General features: G+C 42.5%; 1 protein-coding gene across 3 annotated transcripts in view; it reads right to left on the bottom strand.

Annotated features, from left to right (window-relative positions):
- Positions 1 to 17129, bottom strand: part of ADAMTS3 (ADAM metallopeptidase with thrombospondin type 1 motif 3) — a 141877-nt gene extending 124748 nt beyond the window's left edge. Inside the window, exons 1-5 of one of the 3 annotated variants that reach the window (XM_052683185.1) lie at positions 17021 to 17129; positions 13821 to 13989; positions 11401 to 11485; positions 8009 to 8072; positions 4570 to 4597 (exon numbers count right to left, since the gene is read on the bottom strand). In XM_052683185.1, the coding sequence (XP_052539145.1) occupies positions 4570 to 4597; positions 8009 to 8032 (52 nt within the window). In that variant the 5' untranslated portion in view covers positions 8033 to 8072; positions 11401 to 11485; positions 13821 to 13989; positions 17021 to 17129. Of the gene's footprint in view, positions 1 to 4569; positions 4598 to 5160; positions 5349 to 8008; positions 8073 to 11400; positions 11486 to 13820; positions 13990 to 17020 lie in introns of those variants that run through there. The other 2 variants (XM_052683186.1, XM_052683184.1) reach the window with 2 other exon arrangements.
- Positions 17130 to 17608: the final 479 nt, after the last annotated feature.

Raw genomic sequence — 17608 nt, 5'->3', positions numbered from 1 at the left:
CTCCAAGAGTAATGCCTCCTATTTTATTCTATTGGCCCACATCAGAGGCAGCTGTTGGAGGTATAGCAGCATAAGTTGAACCTTTCCACCAGTACTTCATTACATGCTGTTGCTGTGTGACAGAATGGCATCTGACACTGAAGTGCACATGCAGCAAAGGGGTAACACTGAATTCCTCCACATCAAAACAATGGCATCCACTGCCATTCACTGACACTTGCTGAATGTTGATGGAGACCAACCAGTGGCTGTGGGCACAGAATGGCAGTGTGTGGTGCATTCAGCAGTGGCAACAGTGCAGTGAAAGACAAGCCACACTCCAGGCAGTCATGCACCACTGCCACACTGTGAAATGAACAGCATCTCAATCAGCTCATCCACACTAATTGGTGGATTGTGACCAGGGAACTGTGCACTGCACCGAATATTGGTTTCAGTGCATTGGAAATGATGGTGGCGATGTCGGAATACCACAAAGTTTGCTGCAGATGGGTCCCACAGATGCTCACACGGAGCAGAAAGAACAACGTATGCAGGTTTATCAGGACCAACTGAACCAACACAGGGTGGAGGCTACAGTTCCCTCAACCACATCATTACCGGTGATGAGACATGGTGCCACCACCATGAGCTGGCATCAAAATGGCAGTCTGAGGAGTGGCAACCTTTGAATTCCCCATGGAAGAAAAAGTTCACGAAGCAGCCCTCAGCAGGCGAAGTGATGTGCACTGTCTGGTGGGACAGCACAGGGCCGGTCCTTCTGGCTTCCTCGAAGACCAGACAAACCATCAGCTATGACTGCTGCACTGCAGTGCTGACTAAGCTGAGGGCTCTCACACTTCCAGGCAGGCCAGAGAAGAGGGCAACTTTTCTCTTGCACCAGGGTAACACCAGGCCCCATATCAGTTTCAAGACAGTGACAATCCTGGCTGAAAAGTCCTACCACACCCACTGCATAGCTTGGATTTGGAATCTTCTGACTTCCGTCTGATCAGGCCGATAAAAGATGGACTGAGCGGGCAACATTTTCCTAATGGTGATGCTGCCACAGCAGCTGTGACACAGTGGGCCACCTTTACTAGTGCAGATTTGTATGAGCATGGCATGCAGGTTCTTGTTGATTGCCTACAGAAGACACAGAGCTAATGGTGGTGACTATGTTGAAAAATACTGTTTTGCAGCAGACAATTTGCTCTATCAAATAACACCGTTGTGCTGTTCGCATATATTCTAATTTTCATGAAAATAAGTAAGAAGTAATACTTTCAAAGCAACATGAATTTTTCTATAACTAGACCTCCCACGTTCCAGTCTTCTGCACTGCAGACAGAGTACCACTAGCCCCAGAGAAAGTAATTTTTTGATCACAGGAGCTCCTTCACCCTTTACAGTGACCTGCAAAATCACATTCACTAAGTGCTGGCATCACAATTTCTTTCCAATTCCGTGGCAATGAGATGTGAATTAACTCCTATATGCAGTAACCATTTGCCTCATTAGATTGCTGGCATATATACTCTAATTAGGAATACCATGTGTAAACCTACAGAATTATATATCAGCACGACTGTTTTTACAAAGATGATGCTATGCTGGGCAACGTGCAAAGAAAGAAGCAGGCAGGCACTGGGCTGCCTGTCCAAGGCAGAGTGGATTTCTAGAGAATTTCCACAGAACTTTGCACCTAAGCAGGGAGGAGGCTGTGCAGCATACCTCAGTGCTAGATACTGCAAGTTGGATGAATAAAAACAAGGGGCTACAGGAATACAGGCTCACAAGTAAACATACATATATAGACACACCTCTCTTCAGTGTCCTCATTCCTTTACATCACTGGCAATATGTCCCAGGCACACAAGAAACCCAAGAAATTTTGTGATGTTTCCACAGCCCCTCTTGAACTGCAAAGTCACCTTGCATAACACTGGTGAGCTTGTTTTATCCAGGCTCTGTAGCAGCCCAATGCTGCTCTTCCCAAGTTAAATATCAGACCTTTCTGCCAGTGGCAGCATAAAATGCTGATGTTCTGCTGTGTAGATGTTGAGAGACACGAAAAGTGAAGATGCAGCACCACCCTGAGTGCCAGTAAATTCAGGCCAGTAAATTTACAAGCAACAGCATGATTTCCTCTTTGCAGTTTCCAGGTTTTGCAGCATATTATGCATTGAAGTGGTTAATTAAGACACACTAAGTCCCTATCTATATAATACATTCTGTACTAGTAGTAAAAAAAAAAAATCCAATACGCTTTAATTTGTCCTAAGTGACTTTCGAGACTACAAAAAAAAAAAAAAAAAAAAAAGATTAGCTGCTGACAGCAGCCAGCCCTGGGCCAAATCAAAATACACAACACCAATGCAAAGTGACACTTAATAAGGACTTAAAAGTAGGACAGCCCATTTGGAGGCAATCCTAATGCAAGTTTTACTATAGTTATTAAAGCTCTAAACTGAATAGGCAGTACCTTTTCCAATCAGAATTTACAGGATAAAACATTACTTGAAATATTAACAGTTTAAAAAACAGAAAGGACAAATCTAATCTGTGTTTACCAGGTATTTTTTCATTTGAAAATACAGACTTCCTCTCAGTGAAATACTAGAAATCCCTCAAAAGCCAGAGCTTAGCACAGACAACCTGGTTTGGTCAGACAGCTAACTCCCAGTCTTGCCAGGCCGAACAAAATACCACCAGGACACCATGCATGTGTGCCAAGGAGACACAAGCTCGCTTTTGCCAGGCACCAACCAACACTGCGTCTCACACCAAGGGGCCAAGTGCTGCTGAACGACACGAAGGGACACAGCACACATGGTCCTGTGAGTAGACAGAACCATCAGCTCACACCCTGCCCATCTCCACCTAAGACCATAGGAAAATATGAGTTAGAAGGGACCCTTAAAAGTCCCCCAGTCCAACTCTCCTACGAGGAACAAGGACACCTATGGGTACGCCTGGTTGCTCAGGGCTTGGTCTGGCCTGATCCTGAATATCTCCAAGGATGGGGCACCCACCACATCTCTGGCAACCTATTCCAATGCTTCACTCCCTTAATCGCTAACAGCTGGGCTACAAGCCACATAGAGAGCCTGTTCCACATGGGCCACCCAGCCCCATCCTGGGAGGCTTTGTTTAGGGGCCTTCATTCACCTTCTGTTGTGTGTTCACCTCTCTCCTATGGATCCTGCATGCCTCAAACCCTCCCTGGCTACACCAACATTGAGACCTCAAAAGAAAGAAAAAACTGAAAGGAAAAAGAGTTCTCCTCCAGGCTCAAGAAATTGTCTGACATATTGTATAATTTAAATGATGCATTCATGTATAGCTTATAGCTTCTGAAATTGAAATACAATCCATTTCTCAAGGAAACAACCAGAAATAAAGCACTGAAATGCCACTGGAAAAAAGAAGTCTGTTTGCCAGCTAGGTTTAAATGTACCTAACTGTCTCAAATCCCATTATTCACTGATGACAGTGGAAATCAACCTAAGCCTTTAAGTATGCAGTGCCAGAACTGAAACTGACACAAGAGCTCCAAAATTTAAAGAAATACCAGAAACTATTTTCTGAACAAAACTGCATGTCAAAACCTGAACAAAACCTCACAAATCAGAACTCTAATGGCAACTGGAAACAGAACTGCATAGGGTCCTTAGAACTGCATAGGTGCTACTGCTCCTTACTGAAAAGCTCCAGAGCACTATAAGGGCAATTATGCTCAACAGCAACTGTGGTCAGCTGGTTCCAGTGCTGCCCTCAAAACCACAGGGCAGGGGACATGGCAGTCTCACACTGATTCTCTGGAAAGAGGACACTGACTTTTGCATCCTTCCACCATCTCTTCCACCCCACCTGGCACTAAATTATCTGTCAGCTTAAATCAATGCAGAGCTACAGCAACTAGATTGTGCACACATGCTCCTAATTATATGAAGCTTCCCATCTCTTTTAGGAAAAAATCAGGCTTCAGATTGCAGCATGACATACCCTGGTTCATTTCAGCACCCTCATTCATCATGGACACTGATCTTGCCGCGCTATACTTTCTGATGTGGGTGTATCAGTTCATAACACAGCAGTAAAAACCCACTGGGCATGCAGCATCTTTCCATAAAGGAAATAGGTGGAGATATCAACATTAGAGAAGAAAAGGCTGCATTAGAATAAAATATTGAGCACTTTCAGGACAGAAGGAAAGTGGTATGAAGATACGACTTTCCCTGGCTAACTCCTTGGTTCAGTAATGCACAAATGAACACAAAGCATTTGACCCAGCACAGATTCGCCATGACATCCACAGGGCTGGTTAAAGTATGCTGCAGCTTTGAACTTTTGTTTTTTTATTTTTAAAAAGGGATATACAGAGTTAATGGGATGAAAGAGCTTGAAATGAGAGGCCATGCAAATCCAAGTCATGCCACAGCACTGTGAAACCACAAATGCTTCTGGGTGGTAACAGTGTGGACCGACACAGGGGAACGCTTGCCTAGGCAAAGACCATTTTTCCAGAAAATAAACTAGTTTGTTGTTACTTTTTTGACAGCTGAAATAACAGTTAAAGAAACTTACCTATTTGGACCTGTTGTTCTTCACCAGCCTGCAGAAGAGAAAAGAAACACATGCACAGAGTGTAACTGGTGTAATTACTATGCAACATGCAACAGTCGACTGTTTCTAGAAGGCTGAAAAATCCCAGTTTGCATCGCACCACTTTTCACATCTTTGCTTTTGGATTCCAGGGTTGGCATTTTCCCTTAGCTGAACAAACAGCTGTATCCGGCAATGAACTAAGAGAGCCCTTAGTAAGTTTAATACAAATAGAGGAGCTAGGAAATCCTGATTCAGAACGACCCCTTCTATCTATCGGGACACACGGAAAGCAGAGTCTGGTGCCCAAAGAAAGGCCGTCGGGTGGGTGCGAGTGACCAGGCGCTGAGCCGCAGGGAGCACGGGGCGGCCGGCTCCTCGCCGCTCTGCCACGGAGCAGAGACGGGGCGGCAGGCGGAGGTCAGCAGCCACCAGCGCGGGGCAGGGGCTGCACTACACCCAGCGGGCGAACTCCGCAGCTCCGCCACCTTCCCGGGGGACCCTGAGGGAGGGAAGGAAGGAAGGGGAGCGCCGGAGCCGCCGGGCCGGTCGCTCTCTCTCTCGCTCACTCACCTGCCGGCCGGCTGCAGCGCGGGCCCCCAGGAGCGCGGCTGCCACTAGCCACAGGGGCAGGAGCACCATCACGAGCCGGCCGCCCGCGTACCGCCGCCCCGCGCGACCGCACGCTCCCGGCCCCGGCCGCGCTCTTCCTCCCCTCCTCCTTTCGCCTTCTTCTCCGGCTCTCTTTCCCTTCGAGCCCCCGCCTCGGCCGTCCCCGGGCTGCAGCACCCCGCTAGCGCCGGCGCCCCGGGGCCGGCGGCCGGGCGGGCTGGGCGCGGGCGGCGGTGGGGCGGCGAGCGACCGCGCCGCCTCCTGTTGCTCGCTGCGCCCTGCCTGCGCCACGCATCGCGACCTGCGGCGCTAATAAAGCCGCACCGGCCCCCGGGCGCGGCCCCGCCTTCGGCACGGCTCGGCACACCGACGTCAGGGCCGCCCCGCCGCCAGCGGCCGCCGGCAGCCCTGGAGCCGCACCTGGGCCGGCCCGGGGCTCGGCCGCCCGCTCACAAAGGACGCGGCCCGAGCGGCCCGCCGAGGGGAGCCGGCGCGGGGCAGGTGCAGCACGAGCCCCCGGCAGCGCCCCAACGGCTGACGGGGCCGCAGCCTCGCGCCACAAAGAGCCGCGTCCCGGCCCGGGTGGAAACCCTCACCCCCTGCCAGCGGCCTTCCCCGCGCAAATCCCGCCGGGAGCTCTCCTGTCCCGTACGTTCGCCTAGCAGACGTGACGCCGCTAAGGCTCAGCAATGAGCAGCTGCGAACAGGCACGAGCAGGGGTATCCCCAAGGGGAGAAGCGAGCGAAAACTTTACAGATGCTTTTTATTTGTAAACAAATATCCCACATTTCTGCTCTGCAGCAGTACTCAAAAAAATGACTGAATTTCCCCGGGATGAGGATATCCCGTGGAACCTGACATGCTTAATGCAGAAACATCCAAACTGAAATCCCACTGTTCTGTTGGACATTCTGTATACAATCTCCTACTTTCTGCGCTCATGTGAAGCTGCCTTGAGCGGCTTAAATGAGCCACGGTTGGCCTTCACCTAGCACAAACAAGCAGACCATTGCTACCCAGAAGCTTTCAGAACAAATGCTTGAAAGCCTGTCCATACACAAAGAATCACAAAATCATTAGGGTTGGAATCCCTGAAGACCACATCCAATCCACCATCCGCACTGGCCACATCCCTCAGTGCCACATCTCCACAGTTCTTGAACTCTTCCAGGGATGGTGACTGCACCACCTCCCCGCACAGCCCATGCCACTGCATCACCACTTTCAGTGGAACTGTTTGTCAGAAACCATCACCTCAAAATGAAAAAGAAAATATTGGTTCTTCTAAAGCCAAGTTGCCCCACTGCAGAATTTGAGAGAGCTGCAGCCTCAGTGTATGGCAAAGTCCTGACTACGTAAATCATGGCCCTGAACTCCCACCAGCTTGTCTCATAATGGAGGAAAAAAACTCTAAGAAAGCAGAAATGCCTGACTCTAATATCCGTTATTACTGGGATCATTTCTGCACACACAATACATAACACAGTACATAACAGCCTGTTCCAACCAGCATGCTGTAACACTGGGCAGTGGCATGATGCACATGAGCCAATTTTTGGAAAGGCTAGAATCAGAAGAGCTGAGGTCCTGTAAAGGCTAACTACATAATTAAACGTTAAAACTGCCAGTTGTAATTGTCAGTTAAGAAACGCCAGCTGACACTATCTTTCCCCTGCTTCTGAACTGAGGCACTGACTGCAGTCACTTGATAACACACCATTTTTCTCACAGACTCTTTCCTCATGCAGTGCTTAGAACACATGCCGTCAGCTATTCACGTTTTACTTCCCCTCAAGACGTTCATTATGTGATCTCAGGCCTTATTTATTGTATGTTATTCAAATCCTGAGAACCACAGTGTTGATTTCCTTGAGGGTTTATCTGCAGCGCATCATACCAGAATTTGTTTTCTGCAGCAAAGAATCAACAGTATTCTGCACTTAGGCAGTGCTTCACACAAGCTAACTACAGGCACAATTCATGACTTGGTCTCTCTTTCTCACATTTAATATAGCACTCCCAAGTTCAACACCAGGCTCTTCCTTATTTCCCCCTGTTCTCCAGGCACTGGATGGGCACAGCAAGTAGCCAAGTGCAAAACACAGCAACACAATGCACACCAAGAACCAAACCTCATGCATTCTGTGATCATAACCACAGTCTTCCAATAAAGCTGTGTTAGGTCCTAGGTGGCTTCACTTTTCCAGTTAGCTAAAAACATACAAAAGACAGATCTGGAGGCCAGGGCAGATATTCTGTTCTGCAGTTTTTGAAAACAAAGAACCAAGGCTTGGCAGAAGTATAACAAAGCAGTAATAAAAAATGACATGTCTCTTCAGCCACCTCCAATATGAAACAAGACTGAATATCACAGACTGAATTTTCAAGTACTGTCTTCATACGTTAAAGACATTTTTCATAGCTAACAGCCCAGTTTGGATGTGCCATCATCAAAGCAATCAGATTTTCTCATGTATACTTTGTCTGATATATATACATCTACATATGTAAGTGTATATATATGTATCTGTTAAAAACCTGCTAACTATTTGCAACTCTAAAATTATTCTTTCCAACACTACATCAGATAAGCTTTCTACATCTGTGCAGTTTCTGTGGATGCACTAGGCTGACAGCTACAAATATTTTATGAACTTGAGGTTAGGCCCTGAAGCAAAGAGACACTGAAGTCTAAAAGGTTTTGCACAGGGCCGGGTTCTGTAGAGTGAAGAGTGCAGCAGTATTTAAATAGCATGAACAATATTTATGGGAGCTAGCACTCAGTATTGCAAGTTAGATGTGACATTACCTGGTTCAAAGGGCTCAGGGACATGGTTTCTGTGAAGTCTCAATTTTTCTCACAGCAGAAGAGCCTGCAACAAAACAATTTCAAAGGAAGTACTAATTGGAACAAAAATTCAGAGAAATGCTAAAGAAAAATATTCCCTACACAAAACTGATAAATTAACTGGAGTTTTTTTTTTCTCTTATTCAACATCGGTTTCCAAATATTAACATATTTTGAGACAAGCCGGTAGTAAACTTGACTACAACATCCATGAATAAATCCATAGTCTAGTCAAATCATATATCCTCACCAATCATGTGTGCAGATGTTGTTTAATACAAATTTTTGCAGTGATGTTTCCTGATACTTAGAAATAAAGTTTTTCTCCCACATTATAATTTATTGACTTCCTAACTCACAGTGTTCTTTGCCAGTCTGTAATTTCATGACCTTCCTCAGTAGCGGCCAATTTGGAATGCACTAATTCTATTCTGTCTGAGATAGACACATCACTAAAAATTAGCCAGGGGTAAAACAAGCTGCACTGGGCCATGGAGGACATCTTTCTTGAACATGAGTTATTGCAGGCTGGATCAGAAAAAGGCACAAAGCCAGAGAAGGTAGTTACAGATGCACTTACCTTCTTGGCCACCTAGTGCAAACTTAAGGTCAACATCCCTTACACAATGCTCGGACTTACTCTTTTTAGCCTCACTGTTAAAAACAGAGTTTGTACTTCACGTCTAGATCCCAGCTGTGCTGAAATTCAGCTCTGCTGTCAAAGTCTCATTTCTTCTATGGATCAAAACATCGGGAATAGGATTCTCATTTTCTAATTCTATGAGAATCTATTTCTCATTTCATTTTCTATGCCCTAATCTATGTGTAACCAGTGGGCATGGTCCTCAGCCTGGCAGTGAAATGGGAGAGTGGGACTGTGCTGTTATGGCAGCAAAGTGCCTGTGCATACATTTTTCCAACCTAAGCGCAACACCAAGCCATCTTTCAGTCTGCTAACAGACTGCTTAATGAAAAGTAGAACTTAGCTTTAATTTTTCAAGTTAGAGATGCAGGAGGCCTACAGCACAACCAACGCAAGGCAATACAAATCAGTTTCTTAGCACAGGATACATCTGAAAAGGTCTGTGTCTCATTTTTAAAATTCGTTACTATTTGCATTTCAGTAATGCCTCAGGTCCTATTCATGGGCTGGAGTCCCATTGTAGCAGGCATTGTGAGTGCACACAATAAAAAGGCCATGCACAAAGACCTTTCAGTCTAGGGGCTGTAGTCATACTACTGCATGAAATACAAACCCCAAAAGTCCGGACACACAAGAACCAAATGTTATGTTCTTAACTGGGAACCCATCTCCTGCCGCATGTTTCTGCAATTAGTTGTCGAGCAGCAAGGTCACAGCTGCAGCATCTTTTCTGCCCTGCCAGCAATTTGTCAGTGTCATTCAGATAACGAAGGTGCCATGAGTGGCTCTGGACCTCGCCACTACCACAGTACAGGAGTGCTTGACATTAATATCCAGAAGACTGCCTCCTCTCTGCCTCCTCAATATGACAGCTGTCATTATGCAGCCCACAGTTTCATACCGTTTTTTGCTGAGATGCCACGTTCAATGTTACAGCCTATTTTACCATCCAGTCACTTCTGTGCTTAGGTTTCCAAAACTGCACAAAAAACTTTTTTGGATATTACACTTTTTATCTGTTTACCACAGAAATATAAGAAAGAGATTTCAGTCGGGGTGTCAGACAAGAATTACCAGACAGCCCTTGAAATAAAAGCACTTTATAAATGAAAATGGCTATAATTTCTCCTTCATGGTGCATTAAAATTGGGAATATTAAACCATGCGACTACATTTAATTGTTTTAAAGACACTATTAATCTAGCAGATCATTAAATGAAGAAACATAGTAGACCTATTATTTCTAACAAAGCAGTGTAAGATTTATGGTCAAACTTTAACCACAGTACATAGGAAACTGGAGAGAAAAATGTGAGACATGAAAATTACAGTTGTAAAATACGTTATGAAAAATAAAGTAGTACTAGAAATATAAGAGGCAGTACTTGTGACAACTTTGTATAATAGATAAATTCCATAAAGCTGTTCTTATTTTAAGGTGGTTAATTTTGAAATGATGCGTGCCAAACAAAATTCAATTAAAACTACCTCAAATTCTCAAAAGAAATGAATAAACAAATGCCCATAAATCGTTCTAAAAATAAGCTCCAGTAAGACCACACTTTCAATATTCTGTGGTACTGATACAGAAACCAGTGGTTCTTGTGTTGCAAGAGTTTCCTGGAAGTGCTGAGGCAGCGACCCTCACATGCAGCACAGACTCTGATAGGGCCAAAAGCCCATTAAATGCTTCTCCTTAAGCCCTCAGAAGAAAATACAGATGGAAAATAGTGTACCGTCTTGTATGGTTGGTGCACTTAATATGTGGTTTGCACACGCTCTGCCTTAAAACCTATGCATAAGGGATTTATTTAAGTTATACCTATGTACTGGAGGTACAGAAACTTGTGTGCTATCCATGCTTATTTTTATTAGCATTTTTCTGGTTCTAGAAGTCCTGATTTACACTTTTATACCTACGTTCCTTCTGGAATGCGAGATGCTGTGCAATCTCATTGCACATACAGATACATACATGATGCTCGTGCTCCTCTCGCTACTAGCAATCAATAAGGTATCTGTTCTTGGTGAAGAAGAAAGATACTCATACTACGCTGCTAGGTCACTGACTGTAGATTCTCATTTTCAGACACTTTTTATTTATCATTTGCGCACATCAGTGCAATTTCTTCAATCAGTGCTAAAGCACATGCTACATACATTTAATTTATGGCAGGTTAGACAAGCTGTTGGTTCTCAACAAAGGTACTGTAAAGCCTTTCAATAAAGGCCATGCCCTTCGTCAAGCCACTAGACTCACAAGCAACGCCCATAAAGCAATGAGATTAAGCTACAATGTAATATGAGCCAGAGCAACATCTTGCCCTACTGCATGTTCACCTCCCATTGGCTTCACCAACTTGACAGTATTCCTTCGTAATTTATCAGTAAGTGCTTTGTTTTAGTCACATCCTTATAGAAAATTTTTGGAGAGGAGGATGGCTGCACGGAGAGGAAGTGAATAATTTTGATTCCAATTCCTTTTCTAACATTGAGCGCTTACACATTATCTTATCTTTCAGAAACATAATAAGAATCAACTATCTTGGCTTCTCACTCTAAAACCAGAAGTGACAGAAATAAAAAATGAAATGTAAGAAATAACAATATCCTGTTTGAAGATTGTTCCTAAAGCAAGCCACTGAGAACGTCTGATTCAGCTCCAATTTGAAGCTGTTTGCTCAAAAGTGTTACGATGTTATCTTCTTACCTTACTGAACACTGCAAGTCGATTGTGTCTGCAGTTTTTGTTATTTCCATGTCCTTGATTCCATTACAAAAGTTCATTCTGTGTCCTAGGAATAAAAACAACAGCTTGAGGATGGTTGCCAGTAGTGTCTCCTTTTGTAAGCATTGTAACAATGACTGCAGTTGGGACCCAAGAGACACTACTGTTCCTATAAACTGCCAATGCCTCAAAGGGCATTTTAACTAGGACCATGTGAAGCTGTAAGCTATCTCCCACCCTCCAACCATCAGCTTTATGTCATAGTGTGTTAGCGCTTCTAAAGAAAAGAGGCAAGCAGTTTATGCTGCTATCTTTGTATTGAATACATTTTGCATTTCAGTTGTTCTTTCCCAAATTAAAAGAAAACTAGAATAATTTAAGCTCTGTGTCAGTTTTAACTTTCTTCTATTAATTGTCCCCATGGTTGGGATGAGCAACTATAATTCAAGGCAAAAAGCAACCTTTGTGGAGATGCAACATGCCAAGGACTCATCTAGAGTGAATGCAGTACTGCATGCAGTTCTGGGAGGGCTCCTGGAACTCAGAAGGGCTCGCACATTTTCAGATATCTGTCCACTCGCTGCATGGTGGCGGTGTTGTGTCACTGACACCTGGACTGGTAAGAAAGTCTTTAACTGTGTACTTGGGACAAAATCAGCTTTCTCATCACATGCTTTAAATGCTTAAGGTTACTTTCCATCAAAGAACCGCCCACTTCTTTCCTATCTTCAATAGGTACGAGCCATGTTACTGCAGATGCATATATCATCCATCTCAACAAGGTCATACAGAAATTACTCTCATCTGTGAAACATACTGAAACTTTGATTCCTCAGAAGGAAAAACTGAAATAATAAGGAATTAAAATTTCCTTCAGCCTAGTATCACATCTAAAGCACTCGCCTATGTCATCACGCATATTCAAGTCAGTATACATGAGAAAAAAGCTGAACTGGGATTATGTGATAAAGAGTATGCAAAATAAAAGAGCTGTCACTATGGATACGATGGCAGAAGTGGAATGGACATTGTTATTCTGGACAATCCCAGTTCTAGATGGAAGCAGGAAAGTTTTCTGGTGCAAATAAGTGTGATAGAACCACAGGACAAAATACTTGCAATAAATCTAATGGATATTGACCTATTCAATATGTTTCACATACAAGAACAAAGCATGGATCAAAATTGCATCAAAAGCAAAAATGAGAAGGAAGTTCTCAGTTGTTAGCACATCTGGTCACTCCTAGCAGCCATATTTAGGCATAAATTAGAAGCAGCACATAAGAGTAAGTGCTTAAGTAAATACTGTCAGCATAGGAGAGACTTCTGTATTACTATAGGAAGATGCATCCAAGAAGCTTAAATGCTAGTGTTATTTCAAGATAAATATATATTGCATAGATACACCTACGTAGTTCACTTCCTTGTTAACTCTTTTAACGGTCAGAAGACACTAAGTCCCATTTTTAATTGCACATCTGACTAAATTGGAAATAATCAATTTTTAATTAGAAAGCCTCACATGCAAGTATAATACCACTAATACCTCCTAGATGTTGTTACTAAAGAGTGTGCTAGAATTACTGAAGTTTAGTTATCTTGGACCTTGGAGAGCTTTACTTTTCAATTTCCGTTGGGGACAATTCTTTTCAAAGCTTATTTTTCTGGAATTATCATAATTGGGAAATGGAATGAGTGTTCATAAGTACTGCTTAGCAGTACTTTTGTACTAATAGCAGGCCTTAAGCCAGAAGTACTGCCTATACTGCTGGATGATTTTTCATTTTTTTTGCCCTTGGATAGGATAAGAAAATGCTGCTTTGCATGTGGAGTGTTCCATCCATGTTGCTTCTGTGCCAGTTTACACATTGGACAACGTGTGTTATGTAGATATTCTTACTCTTATACTGCATTAGATATATTAGATATCTATTAGATATCATTTTATCATTAGATATCATTATATCTATTAGATATTAGTTATAGATATACATATTTTATCTAAATAGACAGATTATACACAAAATCACTGAATTCTAGTACATATTCTGCAGTGCACATTGACCCCAGTGCACAAGGTAGGCTAGCACAGGCAGGATTTTCAAAGACTTTGAAGGAGGTTTGACCTAAGGCTCATTTAAATGCCATACTCAGTTAGTATTCAGGCCATCAGGACAGAGACACCCAGCTTCCTTATGCCTTCCTGAAAATCCCAGCCACGAGCTTCCATTTCTTACACTGTGTAAACAGATCATTCAAATTCACCTCCGTCTCTCTGAACTTCACTCCTCCACTTTGTGAGGATCCATCTGTTTTAGGAAATCATCTAAACCACAACAGACAATTCCAAACACAGTTTTAAAACCAGGAGCTTAAATGAAAATGAGAACTGATCTTCTGACCTTATCTAGGGTCATTTTACCACGTCAAGGCTGGGGTTATTTCCAGGGCAGTGTACGAGAGCTTTCACTACAGCTGCTTGAATAGTACTTTGCCTGTGGATTAATGATGAGTTAGGCTTCTTGTTCTCACCAGCCTTTATGATTCAGGAGAACACACAGAGGATTTCTTCTGAAACAGATGAATTAAAAAGACAAAAGTAAGCTAACCTCCTGACCTGTAAAATAACCTTTGTAGAGAAATCCATTCAACGTAGTTGCTCACTGTTTCTGGGGAAAGAAAGAGAACCCGTTTGCAAGAGGAAGCATTAACTTGTATACGGTTTGAGAGGGGAAACAACCACAGCAACCTGTTTATCATGAATTTACATGGGGTAGAGGAGAGAGTATATCCAATAAGGATCTAGCTGTGACTGAGTGATGTAAGCAAGGACGTAGCAGATTTAAAGCAAAAGACTTACATTGTTCTTACTGGTATGTAAACTAGTGAAACACTCAAGTGAAATAGAGAAGCAGCTTTTTTTTTTAGAAGATAAACCCTTCATCAGGTGTTCTGTTTTCAAGTATTTGAAATTGTAACTACTTATTTTCATCACATTTTATTCATATGTTTATTCACTTAAGGATTTCTACAATTACAGCAAATTACAAGCTCAAGGGAAACTCTCTCTTTCTGGGTTCCTAAGGAATACAGAGCTTCATGCAAAACTTAATTTTCTGAATCTCAAGACTCTTCTAAGAGGCGTCACGACAAAGTAACACAAAATCCTATTCACTGATGGTGATGCAATTCAACACACAGACACAGAAAACAACATAAGAATGGTCAAACACATCAGACCAAAAATCCACCTAGCCCAGTATTTTGCCTCTGTGAGTGGCCAATAGCCAAGGAAGACCGAAAAAATGGAGCAAGACTATATAGAGAACGCTTTTTCAACTGCAAGGCTGAGGAACAGCAGTGGAAAAAAGAGAGTAGAGATTCTCAAACAGCTTCACAAGCCCACTTGAAAAACACTCATGCTCTGGTGGAAGCACAGTGCTCAGTCAGAGGCAAGTCAGTAGCTCATGTGCAAAGCATATTCCCTAGCTTAGAATATTCCTCAATTTCTAGGCAACTTTAGAATGCTCAATTTCTAGGCAACTTTTAGCAGAAGTTTCAATTGCATGTGCCAAAGAGGAAGGAGGGAGGGAGGGAGAGGGAGGCCTCTAGCAGATGGGACTGTATACAAACACATATGTTCAGCTTCAAGTACATAAATCCCAGTGAACTTAAATTAGACTACATTGTAGGCTTGCATTCGAATGTGTGACTGTTTGCCATCACCTTAGCATTCTCCAGAGCTGTGCTACTGCAGAAAGTCTACAACATCAGTGTTTAATTTCTCTCATGTTTTCCAGGAAATTCTCAGGACAGCATGGAATAGCTGAATATTGTTATCCGCAATGAAAACTAAAACACTATATAGTGTGTTAAGACTGTTCTGAGTTGATTTCATTTAAATTGCTGTCTATGTGCAATAAATTACAGGATAGCATGTGAAAATTCAGGTAAGGTTAGTACTGTAGTTATGTATGGGTATACACATATACACATGAGAATGCATGGAAAAAAATATGTATTAACATAGACACTCCTAATTAGTTATTGTTTATTTCCTGACCATTAGGTAAGACTATCAGTGTTTATGGCATAGAACACAGTGGGCATGCATATACGCATACAGTATTTTCACAAGAAGAATAGGTAAAATAATTCTTAAAAGCTAAGCTTTAAATTTCAAGGGTGAAAAGTTCACCTCTAATAAAACTCTAAGGCTGCAACAAGACAGTGAACAATATTCATTCCAGGCAGAAATTCAGCTCACATTGATACAGAGGGAGAAAGTCATTCTTGTAACTCTTTCATCATCACATCCGGATATCACAAAGCAAGCACTCTGCCTTTAGTCAAGTAACGCCATTAGAATTTGAGGCATCCTTCTCAAATCACCTTTGTGCTGTACACAGGCTTATGCAAGCTTGATTTCATTCTCTTTCTGGATTTTTAAAGTGTGGCACACTCCTTTCCTTACAATAACTACATGGAAAAGGACAAAAAATTACTTACTCAATTTATGTGTTTCTGCACATTTATTCAGTTTGGAATACTTGCTTTTATTGGCCTCTGGTTAGAGGAAATGCCCTATAGCACTCTGTGTCTCAGCAATATACAACACAATAAAAAATGGCTAAACATCTGAAGACCAAGAACGCTCTCAGGTCTACTGATGGCCAGTAGATTTCTAATAGGACGTAATTCTATTAAGATCAGCCTAACTAAGGGATATCAATCTCCCCTCTTTCCATCTTTCTTTTTTTTCTTCCCCAAACAGCATTCAGACAGCAGGAATTGATTACAAAGTCTGGGAGACTTACTGTACAGAGGAATACCAGGAGATGAAAGCTAGCACCTGTTGCTAAAACACAAAAACCTTGCTGGATTTGCCATAAAATTCCATTCAGCTTTTTTAAGTATTTCACAGATGAAATCACAGTACTTTTTGCAACTTCTAAACAGTGCACAACTTTCACCTGATGCCAAAGGCCTGTACATTAGGCTTACTATTATTAGACTTTATCTGCATTTCTTCCTTGCAGTTCCATTTCATTGCAGCCTAAGTTCAAATAGCTAGTACAATGACTAGAAACAAGAGATCTCACTTCTAAATGTAGCTCTAATGTCAGAAGCTGTCTTCTAATATTATTTCTCCACTCTGATGAGGGAGTCTGAGAGAAATAGGAGAGAAGAATGGGAAGAAAGGCAATTGCCCAAGCACTGGAACTAATCAAGCCTGATTTCCTGCAGGTTCGCATCACATGCTTGCTTGTGAGTACTGACTGCAGCTTTTCCTTTCACTGGAAATGGAGAAAGGCTCTATCTTAAGGCACATCTCTGAGTGCAATAACATGTGAACTCACACAGCAGTTTCTCCTTTATACTGTGTCATACGTTCAAACTTCATTCACTCTGAGACCTGTATGGATTTATTAGATTCAATTGAGTTCAGCCAACGAATTAAAAAATTGTGGAGGAATATGAATAAGTGTGAGCTCAAAAGGAGATGAAATTTTTTGCATTTTTTCCTAGATTTAAGTAATAATGAAGCAAGAATGATAAAATCGCACTGCTACAATTAACCACTTACTTGGATATTCCTTACCATAGTTTCCCACATTAAGCTGAAATCCTAGACTATGTTCTTCAGTTTCCCTTCAGCTTCAAGTTCAGTGAAGTAGGTTTTAACTTCAGGACCAATTACAGGAGGTGGTTCAGAACTCCTCCTGTAGTATAGCATTCAGCCTTGTATGCATAAGCTCATTACCTAAGTAAATTAAAGACAAATTTATAGTATCAGTAACTGTTACCACACATTTGTTTCACTTGCTGACATCATTCGCCTATCTTTCCCTTGGCATTTTCAGAACAACCATGTAACCACAGAATCACAGAACTGTAGTGGTTGGAAGAGACCTCTGGAGATCACCGAGTCCAAACTCCCATTTAACCAGCATGTCCTTTATTATAATATTTAAATATTCAGAATTTGAATGTTTGGATTCTTATTAGCAGAGAACTTCACCTTGAAGAAAAATGTGGAATTAAAATCTCAAAGGAAGAAATAGGGCTTAGCCCTCTCAGTATACTGCATATAAAATGCATTAGGACAGTTCTCACGTAATCTTCTAGAGTGCCATGTAGCTTGCAGCATGTTCAATGATCCTTTTTCTTTTCTATTATTTTCTATTTG

The sequence above is a fragment of the Tympanuchus pallidicinctus genome, unplaced genomic scaffold, assembly GCF_026119805.1.
Source record: "Tympanuchus pallidicinctus isolate F22 unplaced genomic scaffold, pur_lepc_1.0 scaffold2, whole genome shotgun sequence".
In the NCBI taxonomy this organism is placed as follows: Eukaryota; Metazoa; Chordata; class Aves; order Galliformes; family Phasianidae; genus Tympanuchus; species Tympanuchus pallidicinctus.
This window is presented reverse-complemented; position numbering and strand designations above follow the sequence as displayed.